The sequence below is a fragment of the Tachypleus tridentatus genome, chromosome 13, assembly GCF_004210375.1.
Source record: "Tachypleus tridentatus isolate NWPU-2018 chromosome 13, ASM421037v1, whole genome shotgun sequence".
Taxonomy (NCBI): domain Eukaryota; kingdom Metazoa; phylum Arthropoda; class Merostomata; order Xiphosura; family Limulidae; genus Tachypleus; species Tachypleus tridentatus.
The window spans coordinates 70,189,967-70,203,356 of NC_134837.1; the positions used below are offsets into that span (position 1 = coordinate 70,189,967).

The window sequence follows — 13,390 nt, forward strand, 5'->3', positions numbered from 1 at the left end:
AATTTTGTTGTTTAAAATTCTTATAAGCGGTTGTATTTTATACTCAACAATTTAGTAATTATTATTATATGGCCCGGCATGGCCTAGCGCGTAAGGCGTGCGACTCGTAATCCGAGGGTCGCGGGTTCGTGCCTGCGTCGCGCTAAACATGCTCGCCCTCCCAGCCGTGGGGGTGTATAATGTGACGGTCAATCCCACTATTCGTTGGTAAAAAAGAGTAGCCCAAGAGTTGGTGGTGATGACTAGCTGCCTTCCCTCTAGTCTTACACTGCTAAATTAGGGACGGCTAGCACAGATAGCCCTCGAGTAGCTTTGTGCGAAATTCCCAAACAAAAATTATTATTACAAAACAAATGTCATGAAATAATATATTCAACAATCCATTCATGTCATAAAATATTCTATTAAGTGTCTTTTAACTAAAAGTGAACTAGCTAACTTTTAGGTGCTAAACAAATATACAAAGTAGAATTATTATGACCTTAATTGAAACAAACAAAAAAATAAAGAAATCATATAAAAAGCAAAATCATAATCCTACTACATAGTGAAATAATTTCTCTATCCATTTCGTACTCTTCAAAAACGGTTTTGGAACTCAAAAACTCATGGTGAGCCACATATATTTTTTTTTCACTCTGGCTCCGACCTTGTTTCACTGATTCACACTGATAGGTTACTTAGCTTATCGACGTATTCAATCACACTTATTCCTAATTTATGTCAAAATCTGAATATTCCAATATTGTATTCAATATAACAGATGAAACAACATTAAGCTTTAAAGAAGCTATTGCCTTTAGAACCTTTCGACCGAAAATTAAAATCATGGGGCAATTCGTTTCACTTGTTAATTCTAAATAACGCATCCACAATAATTTTTGGTTTGTTTTGAATTTTGCGCAAAGCTACACGAGGCCTATCAACACTAACCTTCCCTAATTTAGCTGTGTAAGGCTAGAAGGAAGACAGATAGTCATCACCACCCACTGCCAACTCTTGGGGCACTCTTTTACCAACGAATAGTGGAATTGACCGTGATTATAACATCTCCACAGCTGAAAGGGCGAGCATGTTTGGTGTGACGGGGATTTAAACCCGCGACCCTCGGATTACGAGTCGAGTGCCTTACCCACTTGGCCATGCCGGGCCTTCACAATAAGTAAATGACAAGGCCACTTGGTTTGGGTCACAGTTAATTTTCTTTTACAGCCAAGTCTCTCAACTGAAAATACTTTTTATCATTACCCAAAAATGTTTAATTAAATCTTGCAAACTTTGATATATCAATACCAATCATATTACTTGGTTAATTATTCTAAATAATAACAATTAAACAAAGGAGGAAATGTTTGTTCCAGAAAGAAATATAAATCATAAAGAGTTGCTTTAATTTTCCCAACAATAAAATTTCACCATTTTTATTTCGATTTATGCGATAAAATACCTTGCAAAAGTTTTCACCTTCTCTGCAAAATGTCAACATTTAGTTGCCACATGATCTTGCAATCATGAAACTTTCAAATGGGATATTATATTTAGAATGTGCACAATCTACCCCAAACTGAGAAAGCTAAAAGAACGCTAATATTGTATAAGCAGGTTAGATTTTCAAAGAAAATTAGAATATTTTCAGTTGCATAAATATTCAACCCATTTGCTACGGCAACCCTAAATCAGGTACAAAAGATTAATGTAAAAGGAAACAAAATTAGTGTAATGGTTCCTGTCTGTGTGTAACCAAAATGATTTAACTTGACTTCAAATTAAATACACCTGTTCAAGACGCAACTCTCATATTAACCATGAAATCATAGGAGCTTTTCAAACAAATCAGAAATGAAGTAGTAGAGAAGAACAGGCCAGGAGAAGGTTACAAGATAATTTCAAAGGTCGGTTCATACACATAGTCACTACACTTACAAACCAAGCAGCCAGACAATCAGGAAACTGGTTATGGATACAACTGTGAAAGCAACCATGACTTTGAAAGACTTGCAAACTTCCATGTTTGGGATAGGAGATAGTACTCATACGTTGACAATATCCTGGTTCCTAAACAAAGCTGACTTGTAGGGGTGTGTGGCAAGGAAGAAGTCATTACTGAAAAAGAATCATCTTAAATTTTGTATGGAGTTTACAACAAAGCATGTAAATTACACTGTAGACATGTGGCAGAAGGTTTTGTGATCAGACATAAATTGAGCTTTTTGGTCTAAATTCAAAGCATTATGTCTGGCATAAGCCCAACACAGGACATCACCAAATCAACACTTTTCAAAGGTTAAGCATGGTGATGGCAGCACCATGATATGATGATGCTTCTTATCAGCAAAGAATGGGAAGCTTGTCAGTATTAAGGGGAAGATTGATGGTGTAAAATACAGACGAATCTTAAACCTGCTTGAGTCAATGAAGACTCTAAATATGGATCAAAAATTCACATTTCAGCAGGACAATGACCCAAAGCACAAGGACAAAACCACACTGGAGTGCTTTCAGAAGAAGAAAGTGAATGTCATGGAATGTCCCAGTTAAAATCTTGACTTGAATTCAGCAGAAACTTTGTGATGAGAATCGAAAATTGCAGTTCATCAATAACCCCCAGCGAACTTGTCAGAATTGGAGCAATTATGCCAGGAAGAATGGGCAAAAATTACATCACCCCTTTGAGGAAAACTGGTTAGACCAACCCATAAAGTATTAGAGCAGTAATTTCTGATAAAGTTGCTTCCACCAAGTATTCTAACTTAAGGGGCTGAATACTTAAGAAATCACTAAAACACTACATTATGCCTCATTATTTAATTTCTGTAGCATTCACTGGTGTACAAAAGACATTTTAATACTAGAAATAAAACGACCTTAAAACACTAAAATTTGTTACTTTTCTCTAATTGGGCACTCAATATTTTTGGTGTTTTAAGGTTGTTTATTTCTGGTACATTATTTCAACAGACTTAGCTTGAACTTTTATATTTTTAATTAAGCACGAAGTTATGCATGGGGCTATTTCTGCTCTGCCTACCACAGGTATCGAAACCCCATTACTAGCGATGGGAGTCCATAGACATACCGCTATGCCACTGGGGGAATTTAAAACTAACCCCTTTAAGTATTTTAAGCCTAGTTTTACAAGTAATTTGCGATGTATTACTATTCCTACGATAAATAACAACAAACAAACGCCGCCTGGAGAATGGGCGTATTAAGTATACAAAACGTCTACGGCGTTGCCATAACGTCAGCGCAATGCCAGCGTGTCGTCTATAGTGTATGTGTAATCTAAAAAATACTAATGAAAAACTTGATCTTGAGAGTCACATATAATATTTAAATTGTGAATACAAAAGAAGAATTAAGTATGGCAGCAGCGGGTAAGTTATATACATCGACAGAAAAGGGTACTGGTGATGTAGAACAGTCTAACCACATGAAAATTGAAATCTTTGATTCAGAAAAAGGCAGCGATCATACCAAAACTAGTGTTAGCTCTGCACTTCCTAAGGATGAGGTAAGATAATTTGTCTTCCGCCGGTCAAGCCTTAACTTGCTACTTTAATTAAGTTGTTGCCGGCACTAATTTAACATTTTATGCCTTAATAATAAAGTGTAATACTATTATGACATTTCAATTCCAACTTCCAAGAGCTGACAAAAGCGAAAGTTTATTATTGTCAGTATCACTGTCATTGTATCACTTTGTCTAACAAGTTTTCTTCAAAGGGGTGGTATAATTTTTGCTCATTCTTCCTGGCAAAATTGCTCCAATTTTGACAAGTTTACTGGGCGTTATTGATGAACTGCAATTTTCGATCCATATTTAGAGTCTTCACTGACTCAAGCAGGTTTAAGATTCGTCTGTATTTTACACCATCAATCTTCCCCTTAATACTGACAAGCTTCCCATTCCCTGCTGATAAGAAGCATCATCATATCATGGTGCTGCCATCACCATGCTTAACCTTTGAAAAGTGTTGATTTGGTGATGTCCTGTGTTGGGCTTATGCCAGACATAATGCTTTGAATTTAGACCAAAAAGCTCAATTTATGTCTGATCATAAAACCTTCTGCCACATATCTACAGTGTAATTTACATGCTTTGTTGTAAACTCCATACAAAATTTAATATGATTCTTTTTCAGTAATGACTTCTTTTTTGCCACTCACCACTACAAGTCAGCTTTGTTTAGGAACCAGGATATTGTCAATGTATGAGTACTATCTCCTATCCCAAACATGGAAGTTGAAAGTCTTTCAAAGTCATGGTTGCTTTCACAGTTGCATCCATAACCAGTTTCCTGATTGTCTGGCTGCTTGGTTTGGAAGTGTAGTGACAAAGTGTATGAAGCACATTCCACTTCTTACTGATGGACTTTACTGTACTTATAATGATAATCAGTGATCATTAAGATTTTCTTATAACCTTCTCCTGACCTGTTCTTCTCTACTACTTTATCCATTACTTGTTTGAAAAGCTCCTTGGTCTTCATGGTTGCTTTGTCATATCACTATGCAAATTATGGCTTTAACAGATACATTTGAAATCAAGTTAAACCACTTTGGTTAAATACTGACAGAGTCCATTGCACTAATTTTGTTTCTTTTTATGTTAATCTTTTGTACCTGAGCTGATTTAAGGTTGACATAGTAAAGGGGTTGAATATTTATGCAATTGAGAACATTATAATTTTCTTTGAAAATCTAACTTGCATAATATTTGTTGTTGTTTTAGCTTTCTCAGTTTGGAGTAGATTGTGTAGATTATAGATATAAAACTCCATTTGAAAGTTTCATGATTTCAAGATCATATGGCAACAAAATATGGAAACTTTGCAGGGGGGTGGTGAACACTTATGCAAGGCACAGTTATAAATCCAATCAAAAAAACATTGCTATAACTGATTAAGACTTGCTACTAAGCTATAGATTTCAAATTTTTAATTGTTTGAACTAAAATATGTTAAGCAAAAGGACTACTTAAGAATTTGGAAGGGCTGTGCAAAACAACTGGAAAGAAACAGAGGGTGAAAGGACATCGTTATAGTTCTAAGTAGTATAGCATATAACAAGTATTGTATGAAGTTTTTATCTCATGGTCAGATGACTCATTTAAAATTTTCTGTTTCCCAGTTTCACCGTGTACAGCATGAATGTGCACCAGAAAGTTCAGCAGATACGTGAATATTTCCTTTAAAAAGAAATGTTATTTTTGCTAAAAAAATGGAATGAATAAATTGACTGCTAATAAATATTGCATCTTGCTATAAAATGTTAACCCTAGTTTTCAGTTTTATATAAAGTATCATAACATTAAAAAAGGATTGCTTCAAGTAATCAATTCATTTTTTTGGAAAACACAATTTAGTGGTAAGGAAAAACAGGAATGTAATTGTGTGAAGTATGTATCAGACATTTTGGAATCTTTAAATTCCATCCTTAGTTAAAGGTAGAAAAATGTATAATGGTAATTACATTAGAAATGTGATATAATTTGTAAATAAACAGTTTCAGTACAAAAATCAAGAATCAGAGAAAATGAATGGTATGCAGCACAAATGAAATAACTTGTATCAAAATAATTTAAATTAAGTTGGTAAAAGAGTAGTCCAAGAGTTGGGGGTTGGTGGTGATGAGTAGCTGCCTTCCCTCTAGTCTTACACTGCTAAATTAGGGACGGCTAGTGCAGATAGCCCTTGTGTAGCTTTGTATGAAATTCAAAACAAACCAAACCAAATCCAGTTGCTACTTGTCATAGGTTGCTAAGTCTTAAGAAATTTTGCACATGGAGGATGTAAAAAGAAATAACTTTAGGCTCTACACATAGATCTGAATGACCAACAAATCATATATTACTATAACAGAATTCTATTATAATTTATCAAGTTAGTAACTAAGCTGTATTTAAGTTGTAAAAAATAAATGAAATTTTGAACAGGCTGAAGACTCAACTTACTAGCACAAAGGTTTGTCTCAAAAGAAAGAGGCAACACCATTATATTTGAAAATGGCTGAGAAAGCCACTAGGGAAACATTCTGAGCTTTCAATTGGTTATTCATGTGTCAAATGTAGAAGTGTTTGTAAGGAACTGTTTCTAAAAATGGAAAGGGATGAGTGGGGGTCACTGTGTTTGATTCATCAAATAGAAAAAAAATAGGAAGTTCTTATTTTATTTTCTAGCTTGTCAGTATTGGCAGTTTTAGTTGCTAATTTGTACAAAACTATAGGCTTTGTATTTTCACATTACAAACATCTAGCTTGAACCAGTGCTGCATTCAACATATCATGTAACACAGAAAAATCAATATTTAGGTGTCTTTTTTTATAAATATTTCCATTTAAGAAAGTAAGTGATGTATAATATGAAGGTTTGTATAATAATCTACAGACTTATGACATAAATTCTTAAAATAGTAGCTCAATATGAATCAAGAAATGTGATGACATGGCTTTTAACCCATGGTCCACCTGGAAAGGGTTAAAACAAATAATGAATACTTCTTAAATGTACTCTAGTCATTGTAATTATGTGTTTAAAAATAGCACAACAATTGTTTACTGCATTCTATTTCAGTTGAAAGCTTTTAATGGCCAAAGTCTCTTTGATTCCTAAAACAGTCTTTTTCAACAATATAATAAATTTAAACTTCAAGATTGTGAACAGAATATCACTGAACTTTAAAACATGCTAAGTCACTCACCAATACTTCTGTATACTTTTCCAAGGTATAAACTACTCAGATTGTGGTGAAATTCCATCTAGAGCTTTGATACATGTAGAAGAACTTCAAGTTGTTTGGCTTACCCATTCTTAATGTAAACATAAAAAGCTTTTTATTCTAATGATAGATTTAACTTAATTCTCTTGATATGGGCTCAGTCAAGTTGACTGACCATGTCTCTTTGCACTTGTTTAAAGTTGTTATAGATTTCAAACTACTTTTAACATAGTATCTATATCTTCATGAAATTTGTCAGTCTTTCAGTAAACATTGAGTCTTTCACATACAAAAATTCATACTTTTAGTAAAGTAATTTTAATAAACTAAACTAATATTTGTCCCTAAATATATTAAATATTTGTTTTTAAAAGTCCATGTGTAAATTAATTTTCATGTTAAGAGTATAACCACTTCATCTCAAAAATCTCAGAATTCATTTGTGTAATCTCTCAAACCTTGTATATACATTTCAAATGTTTTTACTTCAATAAATCTTTGCATTTTGTCTGCTATTCCCTGACTCTATACAAGATTTGTCAATTTGGCCAACATCATAACTATCAAAAAAACAAAAGAAACCACAACTACCCTTATTTTCTTTATAGAATGACTTCATATTGTAACATAAAACTACACACATTTATCCAAAATAACTTTAAACTTATAACAGTGTACAACTATTTATAATTAAATTTTATCATTTTATTGTTCTTTCATTGGTCTTTGAATCAAGTCTAATTATTGTTCAACTGTTCATACTGTTGTAAGTTGTAAATCTCTTGAGGAAAGAGGAGCCCACCATTACACTTTTGGATTATGTTATCCTTAAGGTGCTTGCTTGCATGTCTTATGAAACTTATTATTAGTTTCATCTAATCTAATCCAAAGAGATTCCCTGTTTTTATGTCTTAGTGACTTTTATAATAATAAATAAAGAAACATGGAAAAACAAGAAACAAAGTACTTACCCATGTCTTTTTTTTTTTTTTTTGCTGTTAACTGTCAATGACATTTGGCCCAACTTTTTTATATTAATAGTAGTAATATACAAAATCATTTTTTAAATTAAATAATGCACCAAAAAACATAGCACAGTAACATGCAACAAATTGGCAATTTCCTTTACCTATCACAATTTTTCTGACTTTTTAACTACTTGACAAAAACTGTTACAAATTCATCCAGGCTAATTGTTATCTTTCTTGTGGGAACAAAGCTTGTACTAAAAGAGAAATTGACAATTCCCTGTTCAGAACAGTATGTAAAATGAAACTCCATTTGAGAGATGAAAATCATTGCTTTCTATTGGTTGTAGATAATACAGAATTAAACTTGAGAGAGAATTATTACCAAATCATAAAAGAGAAGATGGGACAACTGGGTGTGACGTAAGGGGTTTGATTTTCTATTTTATAGCTTATTAACTAAAACAATTGAAAGCTAGAAAAATTGTGGTTTTTCTGAGCAATAACAATAGTGTAATGAATAATTTCTTTTAAGTTTCATACTTTTTGGAGAGGTGGTGAATAAATTAGAGAAGATGGAATGCCTACAGAAAATTTCACCTTTCTCACATTAGGGAAAATTCAAGATTTTTTAAAATATTGCCTTATAAAATTAGGAACTTTAAACTTGTATGCTATTGGAATATGGATTATTAGCTACATTTATATTATACTAATTGGTATAATATAAACATAAAGTAGTTCAATAATGCTGTGAATGTAAGACACTAAAACCTTGCAATCTGTGCAGTAAATGATGCCTGATATATAACTGGATTAGTGAGCTTTTAGGATACTACACAATCAAGTATTGGGGCTTTTTTTTTTCTTTCAAGAGATATTTACTGGTGAATTATAGTGTTGTATGAGGAGTCTTTTTAGTGTGGGTACATTATACACTTCTACTTTATGGTGAAACTTCTGTGGATTTTGTCCTTTTTCATGATCACAGTTTAAACATAAACCTGAAAACACCACAGTAAAATGAGCCACATATTCAACTTCAAATTGATAAAGAGAGACATGTTTAATCATTAGTAGAATTAACCTAGAAAAGTGGTTCCATCATGGTAGAGTTTCATGAGCTTTTGAAGATTTCGTTAACATGAATTTCTAACTGTTTAGAGAAAAGGAACAGATAGAAAGATAGGATGTTGTAAATTGTTTGCTAAATTCAAATGTGCACCTTTCTTGTGGAAAACCTGGTGGTAATTTTAATACATCCATGTTACTGTAGGAGTCACCATGCCAAGTTTGGTGGAGATTTGTCAAATAATATGCAAGGAGTTAGCTGACAGACAAACAATTCTGCTTTTAAATGTATACAGATCAAGTGGCTTTTATGACTTTCCTTGTGTTAGCCTGTGTCAAGTTGTGCTGATTTTATGTAGTTCTTCTGACATTAGAAGAGGGTCTGCCCCAACCTATTAGGTCATCCTGTGTTACTGTTCCAATTTTGGTGCTCACTGGTCAAGAAATGTGGAAATATATAAGGAACAGATACAATGTAGACGTATTGATGTTTACTTTTATATACTTTCTTCATATCCTGTATCACTGTATCTAGTTGTGGTGATTTGGTAGTTTTTCCAAAATTAGATGGGGGTATAATCCCCACATGGAATTTTGACCCTTCCATATCACCATAGGAGTTGCCATTCCACATTTGGTGGATATTGGTCAAATAGCCTGAAAGAAGTTAATAGACAAATAAACATAAATATTGCTTTTATATAGATAGAATTGAGGGTTTTCTCTTGGGAATATCTTCCTGGTTTTGTTAGTCTGCTAAGCTGAAGAAGCACATTAACTTGGGCATTATGAAAATGTGCTGGAGGTAAACCATTAAGATTATTATATGGTTATAACTGAGGGTTCTGATTGGACAAAATTTGGTGATGTGGCTGTGTGTCTCCTTGACAATCAAGCAAATGTAATGGGGAATTTCTACCAATTATTGTGATTCTTATGGGCTAACAATTTCTAATATAGGTTGTGCATATATCCAATTTGATTTTAATACTCATTGTGATTTCTACCAGCCTACCCTTAATTCTAATCTGACCAAAACCTCAATAATAGCATTTATAAGTATCAGAACTTTCCTGATTTTACTTACAAATTCTCATAAAGTTTTATGCACCTGCTATAGTTTCATATATCTACTTATTCTAATTAGTCTACAAAATAAACAAGTTTCTCTGCAGTAACAAAACATAAAAACGAAACTCAAAATAATACAAATAAGTTTCACAAATTATTATTTAGTAAACATTCCCATGAATTTCAGTACTGCTTCATATTGACATGGCATGCTTTCAGTGATTTATGCAGATGTTCCTGAGTGATTGACTGCCATCCAGGATTTAAATAATACTAACCAATAAATAACAACATTTCAAAATGTTTACATTATGATAAATTTCAGTACTGCTTCATATTGACATGGCATGCTTTCAGTGATTTATGCAGATATTCCTGAGTGATTGATTGCCATCCAGGATTTAAATAATACTAACCAATAAATAACAACATTTCAAAATAAAGTGAACATTATTTAAACATCACTAACCAGTAGTTACCAGAATTTTACAATGATATAAACAGAAGTAAAGCAACACTGATCAGTAGCTACTATTTCAACATGATAAGAACATTTAAAGAATAATATACTGCTCAGTTGTTATGAGCATTTCATAATGACATTTACAGAATCAATATAGTACTATTCAGTTGTTAAGAGCATTTCTTAATGACATTTACAGAATCAATACAGTACTAATCAGTTATTAAGAGGATTTCATAATGACATATACAGAATAAATGCAGTACTAAGTAGTTGTTACTAGTATGTCAAAATGACATGAACATAATTAAAATAATGCTAATCAGTAGTTACTAGTATTTGAAAATATGTGGACAGAATGAAAATAACACTAATGAGGTATTATTTCATAATGATTTGAACAATATTAGAAAAACACCAGTTATTAGTTAGTGTTGTTTCAGTTTTTTCTGTATTTCTGTGTTTGTAGTCGTGATGAGACATATATCTTGTTTTTAGGAGTCATCATAATATGTTCTTTTCAGTTATGGAGTTGTAAAGATACATTTCTCCCAGTTGCGAAATGGTGAATGGGTTTGATCATTAAGTTAAATGTTTGAAATTCATTGTGATTCTAAAAATGTCAATTTCAAGTCAAGTAGACTTAACTCTGAAGTATACCAAAAGCTAGAATACCCACATTAAAATGAAGGAAGTTTTTTAAAAGTAAGACTCTTAAACAGAAAGAAACAACCTAGACCAGAACTAGAATAAAGACAGTAGACTGGATTAATTGGAGAATGTCGTAGAGATTAGTCCAAAATAAGGACACTCAAAAGGGCATTTTTTTTTCAGTAGGGTGCTTGGATGCCCTTTAATAATATATATATAAACACTTAGTGGTTGAACTGTGTATTACCTATTGAGCCATGCACATATTTAGGTGTGGTCACAGCTTGTGTCATAACAGGTATGCAAGGACAGATATCAAGAACATTGTCCTGTACCACTAGTGAGCAATTCTCAGAAAAATGTGACTAGATATGATCATGGGGCTGCTTCATCTGAAAAGGCTGGACAAATCAGGAAACCACCCTAATTAGTGGACATCAAGAGAGAATAGAAGAGATCTAGACAGACCTAAAGGGGATCTTCTCAACTCTAGGACAGTGCAGTGAGAACACCAATTAAAGTTAAGAAAAAGTTATTAGACATCATAGTTCTACTGTAGAGGGTAAACTTTTGTGTTAGGAGAAGCACAGAAGTATTTGTGGCATACAAGAGTTTTGACTGGACAAACACATGGAGTTTAATCTTATGAATAGACCATGGTATATTTTCTCCAGTCAAATTAACACTCAATCTTAGACACTTGTAAATGTTAACAGGAGTATTGTGCAGGATAAAATATGCGAATTGGCATACATAGCATAGGTTTGGACCTAAGTGGTAAATATGTGGATAGAAGAAGATATCTTACTAGAGATTTAAATCTGGATTAAAGAATCACAACTGGAAACAAACAGAATGCCAAAGCTGAAGAAACAGTTATATGATGCAAATAAAATTTCAATAATACATTTGGATTTGTTCACATGTCATCATGCAATGTATCCTTATGGTGCTACGAGCTGTAATGACAAATGGCAAAGTTGATGAGCTGTAACCCATATTCACTTCTAAAGTTTTTGGGAACATCACACTAAACAAGATGGATCTGTTTGTCCCAATTAATTTGTCAATGTAACCAAAGCAAGTTTTAAGGTTCATGATTCAATATTTAATATAACATAATATTTTGGGACAAAATGGGACCTATTGGTCCATCTTGGCTGTTTCATTCTCTGAACTAGACTAAAACTATTAATAAATAAATAAAAAATCTTAAAGCCAGTAAGTATCATTCATGCATCTATTGAGCTTCCTCTTAAACTTATTGCTTCCACAGCATCTGAAGGCAATCCATACCAAAGGCCAATCATCCTGTCAGAAAAATAAAACTGTCTTAGCTGAAGGTGACTAGTACCTTTCCAAAATTCATACTTGTGTCCCATAATCCAATTGTGTTCACTCTTAAGTATGAAAAAAAAACAATGCATCAACACTGTCAATTTTCTTTACAATCTTAAACACCTCAATTAGATCCCCTGTAATTCTTCTTTTTTTAAGGGAAAACAATATAAGAAATTTAAACCTCTTCTCGCATGACAACCTCTTCATCCCATGCACCATTCTAGCAACCCTCTTCTGAAAACCCTTTCCAACAATTTTTGTTTTTAAGGTAGGGAGCATAAGACTGAACACAATAATCCAAATATGGTCTAACCAGTGACATATACAATGAAATTTTAACCTCTTTAGACTTGCATTCAATATTTTCACAGATATAACCAAAAGTCCTATTTGCCCTACCATTAGAAACAGTACACTGTTTGGATGGCTTAAGAGACTGATCAACCATTACAAAAAGATCACTTTATTTCATTATGCTGTTAAGGTTATTCCCATCCAAATTATGCTTATAATTCAAATTATGATAATCCACAAGCATTATTATGCATTTATTTTATAATTAAAAAACCCATTTGCCATTTATTTGTCTAAATCCTTTTGTTAATCAGCAGCATCTTCACAGCTATCAACACCCAAGATCTCATTATCTCTGGCAAATTTAAGTAATTTACTGAACATTCTTTTGTCTGTGCCATTGATATGAATCAAAAAGAGCATTGCCCAGTGGTTAGGTAGCACCACTTATTTATCCAGTTTGACTGAACTCTGTTCGTAAGAGCTGTCTGCTTTCTTCCATCCAGCTGCTCTTCTATACAATTAGATAACTTATTCCTTCACACCAATAGAGATAGGTTTTTTACAAGCCTTTTATGTGCCATCTTGTCAAACACTTTGTGAAAATAATCCAGATGCATCAAATCTACACCTTTACCATCATCTGCAAAAGAAAAAACCATTTCAAAGAATGTCAAAAGATTTGTAAGACAAAATTTTCCCTCAGTGAAACCTTGTTAACTATCCAATACAATTTTAAACGTAGTTAAATTACTTTGCAAAATATCGTGTATCAGACTTTCTAAAATGTTGCCAACAACTGATACAAGAC

The 13,390-nt window shown here is 32.9% G+C and overlaps 1 protein-coding gene across 4 annotated transcripts in view; it reads left to right on the forward strand.

Moving 5' to 3' along the window:
- Positions 1 to 3,226: 3,226 nt before the first annotated feature.
- Positions 3,227 to 13,390, forward strand: part of LOC143238446 (putative pyridoxal-dependent decarboxylase domain-containing protein 2) — an 88,643-nt gene continuing 78,479 nt past the window's right edge. For 2 of the 4 annotated variants that reach the window (XM_076478674.1, XM_076478675.1), the window contains exon 1: positions 3,227 to 3,514. In XM_076478674.1, coding sequence (XP_076334789.1) covers positions 3,365 to 3,514 — 150 coding nt within the window. In that variant the 5' untranslated portion in view covers positions 3,227 to 3,364. The remainder of the gene's footprint in view (positions 3,515 to 13,390) is intronic. The other 2 variants (XM_076478678.1, XM_076478677.1) reach the window with 2 other exon arrangements.